Source organism: Nilaparvata lugens, chromosome 2 (assembly GCF_014356525.2).
Source record: "Nilaparvata lugens isolate BPH chromosome 2, ASM1435652v1, whole genome shotgun sequence".
Taxonomy (NCBI): domain Eukaryota; kingdom Metazoa; phylum Arthropoda; class Insecta; order Hemiptera; family Delphacidae; genus Nilaparvata; species Nilaparvata lugens.
In genome coordinates this window covers 10,024,879-10,040,393 of record NC_052505.1, presented here as the reverse complement: position 1 = coordinate 10,040,393, position 15,515 = coordinate 10,024,879, and the positions used below count along the sequence as shown (strand labels likewise).

The window sequence follows — 15,515 nt, the reverse complement described above, 5'->3', positions numbered from 1 at the left end:
TTATATTGGGTTCGCCAGCCAAAAAACTAGTCAATACAATTAAGAACAATGGGTCGATTGAATAAAAACTAGAATCTGCAGAACTGCAAAACTAGTGACTAGCACCCAGTAATTATTAGTTCTAGCCAAGGTACCTAAAATACATGTATTCTAGGTGCATTGGTTCTAGATACAAATAAATTATACAGCTGAATTGAATCTAAGCATCTGCTTGAAAATTTCTTAGAACTAACAATTGCTAGATTCAATTCAATCGACCTTATATTTTAAAACGATACAGTACAGTAGAAAGCTACTAGAAAAAAATCCACTTTCAATTCGAAAAAAATATTGAAATTACAGTAAAATGAAATGTTAATGCTTTTTTATGATAAATGTAATTGATTGATGTGTTATTAAACTGAGTAGTTTATCAGTGGTATTGATGATAACAAGAGTATTAATTCGTCTAACAAGTATTAGTGATAGACGCGAATAAAGAATGAACTAGATATACTTTTTTCCATTTAGATTGAAATTGTAATATAGAATTTTACAAACATTTATTACAGTTGGTAATCAATAATTAAGTGAGTCACCATGGAATTGCAAATGAAATTAATCAGGATCATAATATTCAATTACAATAATAATACATTAATTTTATTGCAAAAATTAATTCCCCAGGATGCTATTTTCACAGGTGTAACAAATTGAGCTTCAATGATTACAATCACTAAAATTAATAACAATCATAGCCGTGACATCTACACAGTAATTATCACACGATGCCTTAATAAAATAGAGCTCAAACAGTTCATTTGCCAAATCCACCACGACATGCTGGGCTCGCCTCCACATCCTTGTTGCTTGCTTCCCACTGTTCCGGAGTTTTGGCCTGAAACAAACAGTCGAAGATTAAGTATTTAGAAAAAACATTGTTAGATGATAGAATCTTTATCATGTAAGCTGAACAGGACACAATAAATTCATTTAGTACTGACAATTGATTCAAGTACTTCAAATTTAAGTATAGTAATATAGTAAAATCTATATACCGAAAATTATAAAATATTATATTATAAAATCTATTAATCGACCAGGCATGACTTATTACAGTACATACGGGTGTATAAGAAAGAGTTATTCTTTATTTGTTGTATGACTTTTATTTTTGTTTCTCAATGCCTTGTTTTTCATTTCCTAGTTATAATAACTGGATACATTATTTAAGGAATTCGATAAACAAATTGATTTTTTTTACTATAAGAGAGTTTCTAGGGTCTGCAGCAAGTCCTCCATCCGTACAGGGACGCTTCCCTTGCATGAGAGTATTTATTGTCAAGAGAATTAAATGTATATAATATTCATAATTGTATTATTATTAGTTTATGCTCTAGATGATTGAGTATTATTTTGTATGCATTGTTTTTGGCAATAAAATTTATTATTATTAGTTTGGGAAAGAGTTCTGAGAGACATTGGGAGATAATAATGCTTTGTTTAACTTCAGATTGGCTTCACATAACACACTTAGCAGCAATTTCACTAATCTGGGAATAAGAGAACTGAGTTATCTTAGCACTCAACTAATGAATCTCATTCCCGGTAACAGAATAACAATATTTTTTCCCCTGTGGGCAGGCGAAGGATGAGAACGGAAGTCATTGACTGGATCGTTAAAAACTATTTCTTTGACATCAGTAGGCCTAAAATAGTTTAATTATTTTTTCACTATCAACTCCTTTGGTTTCTTTTTTGTTTCATGTTAGCTTGATTTTGTTTTGAATTGGTGCTCTTACTCAGCGGACAGGATGTTTCCTTTGCTGGGTGATGCCAATGGTGTATTTAAATTGTTTTGTTTAAATTTGAACTCTATTATCAAATTACTCTAAGGAATTAATAGAATGATTTTATACTGTATCTACTAAGTATGAATTGTAGCATGTATTAAAATTCATAGTAAAGTCCTCGTTATAATGGCAGTATTTGATTAACATTGGTGTTGCTATCCTTGTCTATCTATAAAGCAGATAGCGCTATCCTTTTCTAGCGCTGCAACGTTGCCAGATCAATTTTTAACAATGTAGAAATAAAATTAATTAACAAAATATTCAATCTTTAGATTAATTGACAAAATATTCAATCTCAATTATGAAAATTTATTATTTGATCATTAAAAAATATATTTTCTTGGTGAATGATTATTTTAAATAAGAATAAACAATTGATATTACATCAGATATATCGGCATCAGCTATTCTCTATAGAAGGCAGTGACAAGACGGAGAATCGGCAACGCAGTTATCCTATCTTTATCCACAGCCATTATAACGTGATCCTCACTATAGAAGAAGTGGGCATTGCATAAAAAAGGGTTGTATTATTTTAAACACTTTGATTAGCCTCTTATTTCTTTGAAAAGTAATAAACTTACGTTTTCATACATGCCATGATATTATATCTTGGCTAGAGTCAAGGCATAGAGGAGAGGCGAGGGTGGAGTACAACAGAGAGCTTGGCTGAGGCTGAGAGGTTTTAAAACAATAATAAAATTAGTAGAATTGATGGTGATGTTGTGAAATCTCTCCATAATAAGAAAACAAAGATATTGTCAAATTTCACTTTTGAAAAACGATGTATCTTGTGACTACCAAATAGCATATGCGCACGGATATTCTCCCCTGATTTCTTTGCTAAGAGGGTTGATTCATTGATGAGGCTAGGGAAGTTCAATAGATGTTCACAGGTCGAACTGACTACAAACGCTGAGGTTATTATTATTATTATTACGGCTACGTAATAAGTCCAGTTGTCGCTGGATAGGCTGTGTCAATGTTATAATGATAAACAAGGATAGCAACATCAATGTTGATCAGTTATTCAATCATTCAGAATCACACAACTTACAGAAAAATACCACAGGCTAAATCGCCCAAAACGGTTCCAATTCCAATTTATACAACAGTCCAAATATAGTTAGGTTATGTGTAACTTCAAAATTCTTCAATTTACAATTCAAAACACATAATTCATCACACACAGATCATTTCTAAATTTAAAAAGTTCTAAATTGAATTAAATTAATTAAAAATAATTGTAAAGTTCCAAACTTTGAAAAAACTATGAAATTTTGAGACCGAAAAAACAAACACACTACCTACTTAGAACTTATCACAGCTGTTATGAACACCGAATCTATTGGGGAGTGGCAATATGGATTACAATTAATAGTGTTAAGTTTTTTCGTGTACGGCCACGACAAGGAACCACTTCAAGTTCACTTATTAGAATTTAGAAAGTTTATTTTCAGTGACCGAGCTTTATTGAGGTCCACATTATATGAAGAAAGCAATGAAGAAATATAGGTCAACAACGTTGCCAATTCTCTACCTTGCCATTGCCATCTATAGAGGATAGCTGTTACCGGAATATCTAATGTAATATAAACTGTTCATTCTTGTTTTAAATAATGATATTTTAATCGTCAAGAATTTTTTTTAATGATTGAATAATACATTTTTATAATTGAGATTGAATATTTTGTCAAACAATTATATTTCTACATTGATAAAAATCGATCTGGCAACATTGCAAAGCTACAAAAGGATAGCGCTATCTGCTTTGTCAAATAACACCAGTTATCTGGCCTTTGTCAGTAACACCAATGTTAATCGAATACTTCCATTATAACGTGGACCTTACTATAGGTCTACTACTATAGGTCTGAAGGAGACCTGGAGCAACATGTTGAGATGGGTGAAAACTTTGAAACTGTTTCTCGCCTTGATAACAATATAAACAGAATAATATAGTACTCACCACAATTGATAACGCATGAACTTGATTCTTCAACTCATAATCTAAAATTTCATTCACTAGCCTGTGTCTCTGAAAACAAACAAATATGATGTAAAATTACAATGAGAATTAAAGTGTATGTCTAGAGTACTTATACAATGAAATTGTTATTTAAACAGTGTGAAGAATATATTCAATGAACAAAGCATTCATTAAATTAGAGAATAGCCATCACGATTAAGATTCCTTGGAAGTCCTTAAACGAGCACACTTAGTGGTATTCACCCTGATCGATGAATATTCCATAAGATGATCGACTTTTGAATAAGGATGATTATAAGAGGGTATTTTGTTAACCTCCGATCACATATATCACTTATGATATTTATGTCTGTGTCTTAACACAGAAAAAAGATAGGGAGCGATTTTCTCAGAGCTGAACAGATCATCATCCCCACCAAACGCCCTGTAATCAGTGCGGCCAGATCGTCAATTGTTGTCGAGTTATAGACCCACAAACATGGCCGCCTCAAGTCTACCACCAAGTGCTAGTTGCGTAGCGTTACTTGTTTTTGCAATCAGAAGACAAATGCAAATGGTGTTGGAAAATTGAAGACGTCAGTTGAAATGACTTCCAAAATCGATGTGATCCATGACAACTCAGCATCGTAGTGCTGATGCAACCAAACTGCTTTTCCATCAAATCAAATTGGATAATTTCGATCAGCCACCATACAAAATTGACTTGAATTAACCTTCCCCCCAAACTCAAGAAATGATTTTGAGAGCATAGCTTCCAAACAAACAAGGAGATCCAAAACAGCGTCATAGCCCACTTAAACTCATTTCTGGCGACAGCATTTTATGAAGAGGATTTTGGCAGGCTGGTCCACTGCACCACTAGTATGAAAAAGGCCTCAACCTTTAAGCAAATTATGCTGAACAATAATCATAAGTGTGGGTAATTTTTGAAGAAGACATATTCTTCTTTATACATTCGTTTTTATTTATGGTCAATTGAAGGATGAAAAAAATTACCCTCGTAGATACAGTGCGTTTAATATCAATCTACCACATGTGCTTTAGAAAACAAATATTATTGAAATCAAATTAATTTTTTTGAGGGTGATGCCCTCTAGGCTCATGAGTTCTAAGCTTGTGCGTGGGCAATGAAGCGGATTCTAATGAGAGATATATCACCTAACAAACAAAAAATATAATAACAGAAATAGTTCAACCAAATATGAACCTGTCATGAAAAGATCTAGTTCTCCAATTAATAGCTTTATGCCGTTATAGGGTGTCAGGAATTCAATCTAGGGGTTAGGGGTTTTTCATAATGTTGCTTTAGCCAGCTAAAGTGCTATTTGATAACTCTGGATTGTGAACGCCCCATCTAAAACCATCTGCTATTAGCTAACTGCAATAACGCTCCAAGCAGATAATTTGTGTAATTCAAAGTTTATAACCTCACTTTTGCTACCAAATATGACCAAAACAAATATGGCCGCCGTTTTAACAGAGATAGCTAGAGTTAGCGGACTCAAACCTGCGCTATGTGCTATCTCGTCTGCTAATTTTTTCCTAACGTACATTGAGTTTACACAGACTTAGCAAATAGCAGGAGTTAACGAATAGCTCGACTTAGCCAGATAACTCCAACATTGTGAATACCCCTATTGAATTCGGTTAGGCTAAAGCTTGATTATTCTTCATTTTTAAGAATATTACAGATCATTTAAATTCAAAACATTAGTGAACAAATATAAATATAATACAAACCTTTAATAATGGCAGGTCGTTGAAAATATCTGACACCACCACCACTTTGAAATGCGATTCAGCGCCTTTTGGAACGTTGTGCATAAATGATTCATTGATGATCTCTAAATGTACAGGAGTGAGCTTCTCAGCAAGTTTGGTTCTCATAGCTGTCTCCACCGGCTTGGGGAAATCGTCGGACATCTTTAATGGAATGTTTTTGAATAGTAGTTTACTGGTACAATCTGAAAACAGACATAGATAAATTTACTTGTTAGTAGCCAAGGGAGGCATGAAAGTAGCAATGAGAGATATGGTCCAGGTGGCACAGTCCTGGGGACAGTGGCATCTTACCTTGGAGGCAGAAAGCAAGTGGTCCAACTGAGTGGAGCCACTTCAAAATTGAAAACTGTGGAGCATGGAGTACAACAAGGATCAGTCCTATAGTGAGGTCAACGTTATAATGACAGTGTATGATTAGCAATGGTATTGCTATCCTTGTCTTTCATTCAACAAAGCGAATAGCGCTATTTCTTTCTCGCTTTCCTCTATTGCCAGATCGTCTTTTAACCTTGTAGAATTAATGTTTCATTGATAAAATATTTCATCTCAATTATGTAAATTGATTATGAAATTATTGAAAAATATAATTTATTACTTAATAAAATATAATTGATTATTTTAAACAAGAATGAACAGTTAATATTACATCAATAAACCTGTATCAGCTACCGTCTATGGAAGGCATTGACAAGACAGAGGTTCGGCAACGTTTTTCTCCGATCTTTCTCCACTGCCATTATAGCGTGGACCTCACTATAGGCCCCCTGCTGTTCATATTGCTTATAAACGACTTCACGAGCAGGCAGGATGCATTACTCTTTGCGGATGACACCATCTTGTTATCCAGAGGATAAAACTAGCATCCTAGTCTGCCCATTGAAGAGTTATAGTCCAGTCAATATAGACATAAAAAAGGGGGTGTGCTTGCAATTTATATTGTAGTTCTGATTTTTTAATATATTATTTGGGTACATAAGAGAAGTACAGAACCAATTTCTTCATGCAAAATTTCCTTGTGCTAGATACAGAGTGGCCCAAAAACCTCCTATTTTCGGCTCATTTTCCAGTTTTCAGCTATTTCTGACAAATCTCGTAATCAGACAGAAAAATTTGCTCTCGCCTTTTTTCTACATTATAAAATTCTGAATAAAATAAGATCAATCGGAACTCTCTATCTCTAATGACTACTGAGTTATGATTTTTCAAAAATGAGTGAAATTTGAAGAAAAAATCAATTTTGATGAATTTTAGTTCTTGATCAACAATATCTTCCGATTGTTACCATTTAGATGTATAATTAAAAAATCCCTCTGGGCGTATTTTTGTGCTCTACAATCTGAGATCAGGTAGAGCGCTCTATCTCATATAGATTTCCAGGTACACCTGACAACAATGCTCCTTGTATTGTGAAAAACACCTAATTTCAAGCTTCAACCATCATCTCCAACTAAATTGTCCTCACATTGATATTTCGCACAATGAAATAAGTTCATGACTCTAAGTTTAAAGACTCTTTGTAAGTGAACAGCACTACTCAAAGAGCTCATACTGTAACGTTCAATTAGTTATTTAGATGAAACAAGTAGGCCTAGATTGTCTCATCACTGATTTTTTTTTGGGTATTTTATTCCATTCGGCTCCAATGCAGAATATAATTTTTTTTTTTTTTAAGATTACGTCCTAAAGACTCCAGTCATGGAGTATAAGACAAGTCATGTTATTACATAATAATTCTAACACTAAGTAGTTCAACCTAGTTTAGGTATGAAAGGAATTCTTGTACACTATAAAAAGCTCTATCAACTAAATATTTTTTAATTTGTTTTTTGAAAATCTTCAAATCATCATTACTTTTCAAGATTTGAGGTAGCTTGTTATAAAATTTCCTACCAATATAATCTGGTTTTTGTTCAAATAACCTACTATTGTGACCCATTATATGATAATCTGCTCTGTTTCGCGTATTATACTCATGAACATCTGAATTCTGGATCACACCACTCGTTTTCACATGCATTACAACTTCATATACATACAAAGATGGCACAGTTAATAGACCAAGCTTTTTAAATAAAGGCCTACAAGAGTCTAACCTATTCACTTTCTCTATACATCTGAGTGCCTTCTTTTGAATCTTAAACACCCTGTCCATATTTTGTTGAGATGAATTACCCCATACTAAAATAGCATACCTAATATGAGATAGTATAAGTCCATGGTAAGCAGTTAACAGTAGTTTTTTATCATTCAGCCTAGCAAGCTGCCGCAGGACAAATACCCCAGATGATATCTTATTACATATCCTCTCAATGTAAGGATGCCATGTTAATTTCCTGTCCAATAAAATTCCAAGAATGCTACTTTCTCTTCTTGGTCTAATTCATTTTCCTCTACAAACACATTTATTTCTCTATCCTCTACTGAATTATATTTACTTTTGAATTGTAGGAATTGACATTTCTTACTATTTATTGTTAATTGCCTTTGCTTCAAGAATTGGACAATTGACTGTAATCCAGTAAAAGCATTTATTTCTAGACTATCTAATAAATAATTGTTAAAGATAAGCGATGTGTCATCAGCAAACAACAGAGCTCTGTGATCTTTTAACTCTTTTGGTAATTGGTTCACATACAACAGAAACAGTAAGGGACCCAGAATTGAGCCTTGAGGTACTCCAGCCTGGACCTCCAGTTTTTGAGATTTAATTTTTACTATTTCATTCCCATCCACCTTGGTAAGCTCAACACACTGGTTTCTACCTATGAGATATGATTCAAACCATTTTAGTTCTATACCATTCACACCTACAGTTTTTAGTATTTCCAATAATATTCTATGGTTCACACAATCAAAAGCTTTGAATAAATCAAGAAATATTGCGGCTGCCTTCTCACCTGAATCTATTATATCTATTAGTCTTTCAACAAGGGATACTATTGCAGTCTTAGTAGATTTCCCTTTCTGGAACCCATGCTGTTCATCACATATGAAATTAATTTCTTCCAGGTGCATCAATAGCCTATTTAAAACTACTCTTTCAAAATTTTACTTATTACATTTAGAATACTAATGGGTCTATAATTTTCAACTCTTTCAGAATCACCGCTCTTGAAAATTGGCAAAATTTTTCCTTGTTTCAGATCATCAGGGAAAATACCCTGCTCTAGTGAAGTATTAAGGAGATGCAATAAAGGGTCCAGTAATTCATTTTCGCATTCTTTTAAAATTTTGCTTGAGACCCCATCCAATCCTACTGTTTTTTTGTTATTCAAATTTTTTATTATTCTTGACAACTCATCTCTTGATAATGGATGAAATTTAAATACCTTTTCAATTGGCTCAGCATTTAATGTAGTTGTATTATAAGTATTAGTGTTCAGTGACTTTTGGAGATTATATGCAACCTGTTGATAATACTTATTGAAAAAGTTACAAATGTCTACACTATCATCCATATAATTTCCATGTTCATCGATTATCCTAGGGACATTGATAACTGTATCTTTTTGAGCTGCTCTCCTATTTCTATTAATTACCTCCCAAACAGCAGAGTTAAAATTGGTACTAGTTGTTAATATTTCAGCTGTTTTCTTACACTTAGCTTTCCTCACTTCTTTTGCATAGTTTTTCTTTAGACATTTGTATTTGACTTCACTCGGAACATCCCTCACTAATTTAAATTCCTCATAAGCTTCCCTAACAATATTTCTTTGAGTAAGAATATCTTCAGTTATCCATTCATCTACTTTGTTTAATTTACTTTTTACTTTGACTTTTTTTTATTGAGGGTAGGACTGCCTGAATAATGATCAAACAAGCCAAATAAGTGGTAGATGAACCGCTATTGATGAAAGCGGTACAAAGTGATTATACAATGATGCTGTTCATTTCATAGAAAAGGGGGTTTCCAGCTGACTTGGTCTGGAGACATTTCCATTTTGTATTGGGCACTGCTCCCTCTAGATTCCAAACAAAACAGTAGAAATTAAGAAAAAAGCTGGACATTTGAGGGTTATCCTGAATGAGAATCAAGAAACATGCATGAAACAGAATGTACAGTAATTTTCGATTGTTTATTTTCTATTTAATCAGGACCTCCCCCTCTAAATAGACCACTTAATAGTCCCACAAATACTTTGTTGATCTATTGTTTAGTTCAATATGGAGTGAGCTATAGCACTGACTCATCCATTTATTTACTCACTCACCTCCGAATAAAATTGGAAATCGACTAGATCAAATACATTCAAATATTACAGGTATGCTAGGTTGGCCCTCTATAGGCGCACTGGGAATGAATTTGAGTTTCTAAAAATAAGTTGAACTTAAAATCTGCGTTTCTCAGCTTTTTCGTGAACAAATGAGCATATAAATTTCGAATTTGTTTCAGAAGATCAGTTAAGGTGTTCAAATATTGTGTCAGAAAGTCACCAATGACTATTTGACTGAAGGAAGGATGTCCAAATGAAAAATTCCATATGATTCATCCAGGTGTCCAGGGACAGCAGAGCTCCCTGTGCTTGCTAGACGGATGCAGAAACCCCGTCCCCGTCTTATTGGTGAGTAGTCCATATCCGCCCCCATAAGGGGTAGTACTCAGAACTATTTCAAAAAATGAATCTATGAATATTTTTCATTCAGTGACAGAAACGTGTGAAACAGTCGGAAGGAACAACTATTGTTTGCTAATAACCTCACAGATTGAGACCCCAGAATTGGTGGGAAAATTATTGCTCTTTTTCCTAGTTGGTGGCAAAATACCAGGTCCCAAAGTTTCGGTCACCTATTCTGCCTCTATGTTATTCATAAAAGCCAGAATTGATTGGCTTGGACACTTAACAAAAAGTGATGAGAGGGTACCATCACCATAAAGACTGCTGGAAGAAAGAACGCTTGGGACGAGAAAGACAGGTCGACCATGAACAAGATGGCTGAACGATGCGATTGGTGACCTCCGTATGCTGGGCGTAACAAACTGCACAGGATAGAGACGAATGGAGGCGCTATGTTGAGGAGGCCAAAGTCCACCCAGGACTGTATAGTAAAGATGTATGATAAAGTAATGTAAGTATTCTGTCTCTATAGTTAGGGCCCAAGGTAAAATCCCTCTAGATCAAAGACACAGTTATATCTAGTTTTCTCAGTCAACGACAAACTCAAGAAACTATCATTTTTACATACATTTTACGGAATAGATAAAACTATAAAAAAATTACGTTATTACATCAATAGAATATAATCAATTTTCTGTTACCTCCATCTTCTGGTAGATAGGTTAGCTGTGCCTGTAATTCTAGTCATTCCAGTAAATCTGATTATATTAGTTGTTGATTCTTGAAATAATAATCATCTCAAGTAGGCTAATTTTTATTCTTCGAAAAAGTACATGTTGTCTTATATTATAATGAATTTCCATAATAATTATTTCTTTATTCAGATTTTATCACAATGACTTTGTAGCATTTCTGTGGCAAATTTAAGTAGTAATCCATATGTATTTACATAATTGAGATTAATATTTTAGTACTTAATTATATTTCTTCCAAACAGCAAATTTGGCAATGGTGCAGAGGTAGAAAGGCTAGGATAGAGCCATCGGCTTTGTCCAATGATAGACATTGGCTACCGAATTTAAAGGTTGTTAACCAGCGTTAATTAGTGGCTGTATTTATAGTATAACTATTTCAATAAGACCAAAATCAACTAAAAAGTAGATAAAGGACTCACAATGATTAGAAGTACTTGGCGTCCGATAATATATCATAGATAAATTAACAGATATTATTTTAATCAACCGGTTCATAGTTCTAAATAGTAGTTACCTTATTGAAATACACCTGATCTTTATCAGGGATTCTACAACTTAATAATTCTGGTTATCACAGTGAACATCAATAAATAATTTGTAAAATGATTATTGCTAATATTTAAAACCTAACCTCCAATTTGAAAATCTTTTCTTTGGAAATTTGGAATCCCTCAAGACAATGCCTTCTAGATGATAGACAAAGCTTACCAAATTTGATGAATAATTTTTTTATTTTAGAATAGATTTTAAATTTGGATTGGCAATAATTATGATAACATGGAGAAATTTGATAATTAAAAAATCATATCGAATGAAAAGCCTTGAAGCTTAATACACTGTATAATACATTACTAGTACTCTAATAATCTACTCATTATCTAAGCTTATTCTATTATTTTGTTTTCAAAAACATATTTCGAGGTTATGAATGTCATATGTTCCGTGCAAACTGAATAAATTTATTAAAAGAAAATCAGTTTTAGAAATTGTTTGTTAATTTTATTGTGTGCAAAATGTGTGATAATGAGTCATCAGCCAAAAAGAATAATGATGCTCGAGAAACATTCTCTGCGATAATGGAAATTTCTAATCTTTTGAATACAGGTTTAGATGCTGAAACTTTAACTTACTGTGTAAGATTATGCGAGAATGGTGTTCATCCTGAAGCTTTGGCAACTGTCATCAAGGAAATGAAAAGGGAAGTTGAATCAATCAAACACAATCAAGAAAACGGACTCGACCGAGGAAAAAAGGATAATAGTATGTTTACTTTGTTTAAGATGATATCTCAGCCTGTATTGATTTTGGAGTAGCCTATACTAAAGCTGAACGATAATTTGTGTGAATAATTCATGTAGGCTATTGATTGGTACTGTCCGAATAGTTGATACTAACGTAGCTGAATATTTGATTTTATAGCACTTGCGTGTCAAGCCTTGAGTTGTATTAAGCCTTGTAAAGTTGTCATAGAGCATTACCATCTACCGATCACTTTCTTTTAATTGTCAAAACTCAGCTCAATCTAACATGAAATATAAGAAGCATTATACGGTGTAATGCTAAATGGTGGTGCCTCATTATACAGAAAATATGGGCTACTCTGTATAACGGTGTTTTGATGGTAGCTAAGATATTATATTGAGAGCCTAAATTTTTTATTATCTGAGAGATAATTTTGGGGTTTCAGATCACACAATAAATACGTTGGGACAAATAAATTAATGTTACTGTTGATAACAACAACAGTTGTTGTTATTTACTAACCATACTCCTTTGTGAAGACCAGGACCCTGGATTGGCTTATTCGGAGGGCTTTTCCATTCTTGGCAGTACAATCAGGATTTCCACATATGACCATTAGAATCCATGTTGACCGGAAGAGAGTACCGGTACTGATATTGATAAATGAGAAATCAGTTATAATCCCATTTTTTGACTGTCCGCCAGGGCATTCCTGGGTTTATAGCATCATAGAAACCTTTTATAGCAGAGAGCTATATAAGACAAGGGTTATGACTTTGGTCGTTACTTACTTGCATACTTGTGATGATCCCACTGGAAGCTTTGCAGCCGTGGTTGTCGTTTGTCCGATTCAACTTGAGGTCAGACGTCCTCCCAGAACTCTTTCATGGAATATTAGTTCTTTTCCAGCAGATATGTCTTCAAAGATTTTCTGAAGATTGCAGGATCACTATACCTCCTTATGTCTAAGGGGAGCCTGTTAAACACCCTGCTGGCTACATTCCTCGTACTATTCAAGGCTAGTGTTGTCCGTTGTCTATCTATGTGGACGTTCCCTCTCTGCCTAGTATTGTGGTGGTGAATGCTGGAGTTTCTTTCAAAATGATCAGGATATTTCAGGATTGTTGTCGCTGACTCCAGTATGTACACATCCGTTAATGTTAACACTTGTAACTTCCTGAATATTGGTTTGCAATGTTCAATATAGTGTGCACCACTTATAATTCTGACTATTCTTTTTTGCAGTAAGAATACTCTTTCTGCTTCTGTGCAATTTCCCCAGAATATGATGCCATATGTTAAAACACTGTGGAAGCAGCCATAATAAACTTTCATCAATACTTCAGTGTCCACTACTTTCTGCAGGCGACGTGCAAGGCAACACACTACGTTTAATCTCTTAGCGACATTATTAATGTGTTCTTCCCAACGTAGATTGTCAGCAATGTGTACTCCCAAGTATTTGCATTTTCATTCAATTGCAAGTGTTGATCACCAATGCGCAAACGTGGACTAAAGTCTCTTTTATTAACATTATGAACTGCATCACACACGTTTTCTTTTGTTTTAGTACCAGCTTATTTTCTGTGCACCATATACTCATCTCATTCAAACCTTGTTGCGTTTTCTTAATTGCTTCAGAAGAATTCCTGTCTACTAAGAGGTGACACACATCATCTGCAAACATCCAAATCTCCCCCGCTTGTACTGAAGTTGGAAGATCATTCACAAAAAGCAGGAAAAGAACTGGACCCATATTTGAGCCTTGCGGCACTCCTATGTTAACATCCTGTTGCACTTGTGATCTTATATGTCTAATAACATTATCCTTTCCCATGTGACTCACAGTGACAGTTTTTGTCGGTTTTCCAAGTAAGTGATTATCCAATCCAAGGTTTTCCTGTGATTCCATACTTGACAAGTTTTAGCTTCAACCTTCTGTGATTAACACAATCGAATGCCTTGGTCATATCGTAGAATATTGTGTACACCTCGTCCGTACAATCTACTTTATCGTACACTGCAGTTAATAAGGCAAAAATTGCATCTGCTGTGCTTTTTTTTCTTACGGAATCCGAATTGTCTACCACTTATCAATCGGTGTTGCTCCAAATATGGAATCAATCTGTCCAGATAAGCAACTTCAAAAACTTTGGAATAGACTGATTGTACAGCTACAGGTCTATAGTTGCTTACTACATCTTTTTCATTCTTTTATATATTGGGACCAGTTTAGATGTTTTAATCGCTTCTGGAAACTTCCCTTCTTCCAATGACTTATTAATAATCAACGACAAAGTTCAGCTATAATATGCGCTGAGGCTTTAACTAGTCTACATGGGATATGTCAACTCCAGCACCCTGGATTGGCTTATTCGGAGGGCTTTTCCATTCTTGGCAGTACAATCAGGATTTCCACATATGACCATTAGAATCCATGTTGACCGGAAGAGAGTACCGGTACTGATATTGATAAATGAGAAATCAGTTATAATCCCATTTCTTGACTGTCCGCCAGGGCATTCCTGGGTTTATAGCATCATAGAAACCTTTTATAGCAGAGAGCTATATAAGACAAGGGTTATGACTTGGTTTTTTGACCACACATTATGATCATATTATGGCAGTGTTAAAGATCAAGAGTATTCTCGTATAAATATTTCCTATATACGGTACTTCTGTCGATCATCCAGCACCTTGAAAATGATGTCTTGAAAACGCTTGCTGGGTGCTCACTCACTGACTCTGGCAAATGGTTGAACATTTTCAATGCCAGCACCAGGAAACAGTTCCTCACTCAAATAGACGACAGCTTGGCACTTCAAAATTGTCCTCCTTCAAGTGTTGAATTCGAAGGGGTCTTGGAACCACCTGCCTGACATCTTTTCAGCTTTTGTCTCAATAGATGTTATAGTTATTGTTTCAATAACTCCTCAAAAGATTATGTCAAAACTGATTCATTTGAAAATATTTTTATTGTTCAAATAAGTTTTTATATGTATTTCTTGTGGAAAAACAAACATTTCAAATCTTTTATTTTGCAGGAAACATGTGATACCGCTGGTAGAGTTCACAACTCATAAGTCTGTACAACTTGAAGCTTTATGATTTCATCCACCGTTGAAACAGCAAAGAATTCAGTTTAATTTCTGGAATCGTAGACGTTTTTGAACATAAACTATATGGAAACTACAGTGAATCAGGACAACAAACATTATGTATGTAACTTGATAACTCATTTTTATTTATAAATGATATACCATGTATAAATATAAGATTGATAATTTGTTAAATTCTTCCAATTTAAAACATTTTATTGTTGAAATACGTTTCTGTAAACAATTATAAATAATAATTT

The 15,515-nt window shown here is 34.1% G+C and overlaps 2 protein-coding genes across 3 annotated transcripts; one reads left to right on the top strand and one right to left on the bottom strand.

Annotated features, from left to right (window-relative positions):
- Window positions 1-493: 493 nt before the first annotated feature.
- Window positions 494-11,596, bottom strand: LOC111052704 (bolA-like protein DDB_G0274169). 2 transcript variants are annotated; one of them, XM_022339455.2, is made up of 4 exons: window positions 11,430-11,596; window positions 5,563-5,786; window positions 3,802-3,870; window positions 494-877 (listed from the first exon to the last, which is right to left on the bottom strand). In XM_022339455.2, the coding sequence occupies exons 2-4, from the start codon at window positions 5,743-5,745 to the stop codon at window positions 797-799; spliced, it is 333 nt and encodes a 110-aa protein (XP_022195147.1). In that variant the 5' UTR covers window positions 5,746-5,786; window positions 11,430-11,596; the 3' UTR covers window positions 494-796. The 2 variants fall into 2 exon arrangements, with proteins under 2 accessions (XP_022195147.1, XP_022195146.2); XM_022339454.2 differs by having other exon boundaries at window positions 11,335-11,578.
- A 209-nt stretch (window positions 11,597-11,805) lies between these two features.
- Window positions 11,806-15,515, top strand: LOC111052705 (mitotic-spindle organizing protein 1). Its single transcript, XM_022339456.2, has 2 exons — window positions 11,806-12,175; window positions 15,202-15,515. The coding sequence occupies exons 1-2, from the start codon at window positions 11,929-11,931 to the stop codon at window positions 15,210-15,212; spliced, it is 258 nt and encodes an 85-aa protein (XP_022195148.1). The 5' UTR covers window positions 11,806-11,928; the 3' UTR covers window positions 15,213-15,515.

What these genes read in the sequence shown, in the direction of transcription:
- LOC111052704 (XM_022339454.2), bottom strand. Translation starts at nt 11,410, where the DNA reads ATGAACCGGTTGATTAAAATAATATCTGTTAATTTATCTATGATATAT. An exon ending in GCCAAGTACTTCTAATCATT is followed by an intron (nt 5,787 to 11,334) that starts GTGAGTCCTTTA and finishes GTCTGTTTTCAG; the next exon opens with ATTGTACCAGTAAACTACTA. An exon ending in ACGACCTGCCATTATTAAAG is followed by an intron (nt 3,871 to 5,562) that starts GTTTGTATTATA and finishes GTTTGTTTTCAG; the next exon opens with AGACACAGGCTAGTGAATGA.
- LOC111052705 (XM_022339456.2), top strand. Translation starts at nt 11,929, where the DNA reads ATGTGTGATAATGAGTCATCAGCCAAAAAGAATAATGATGCTCGAGAA.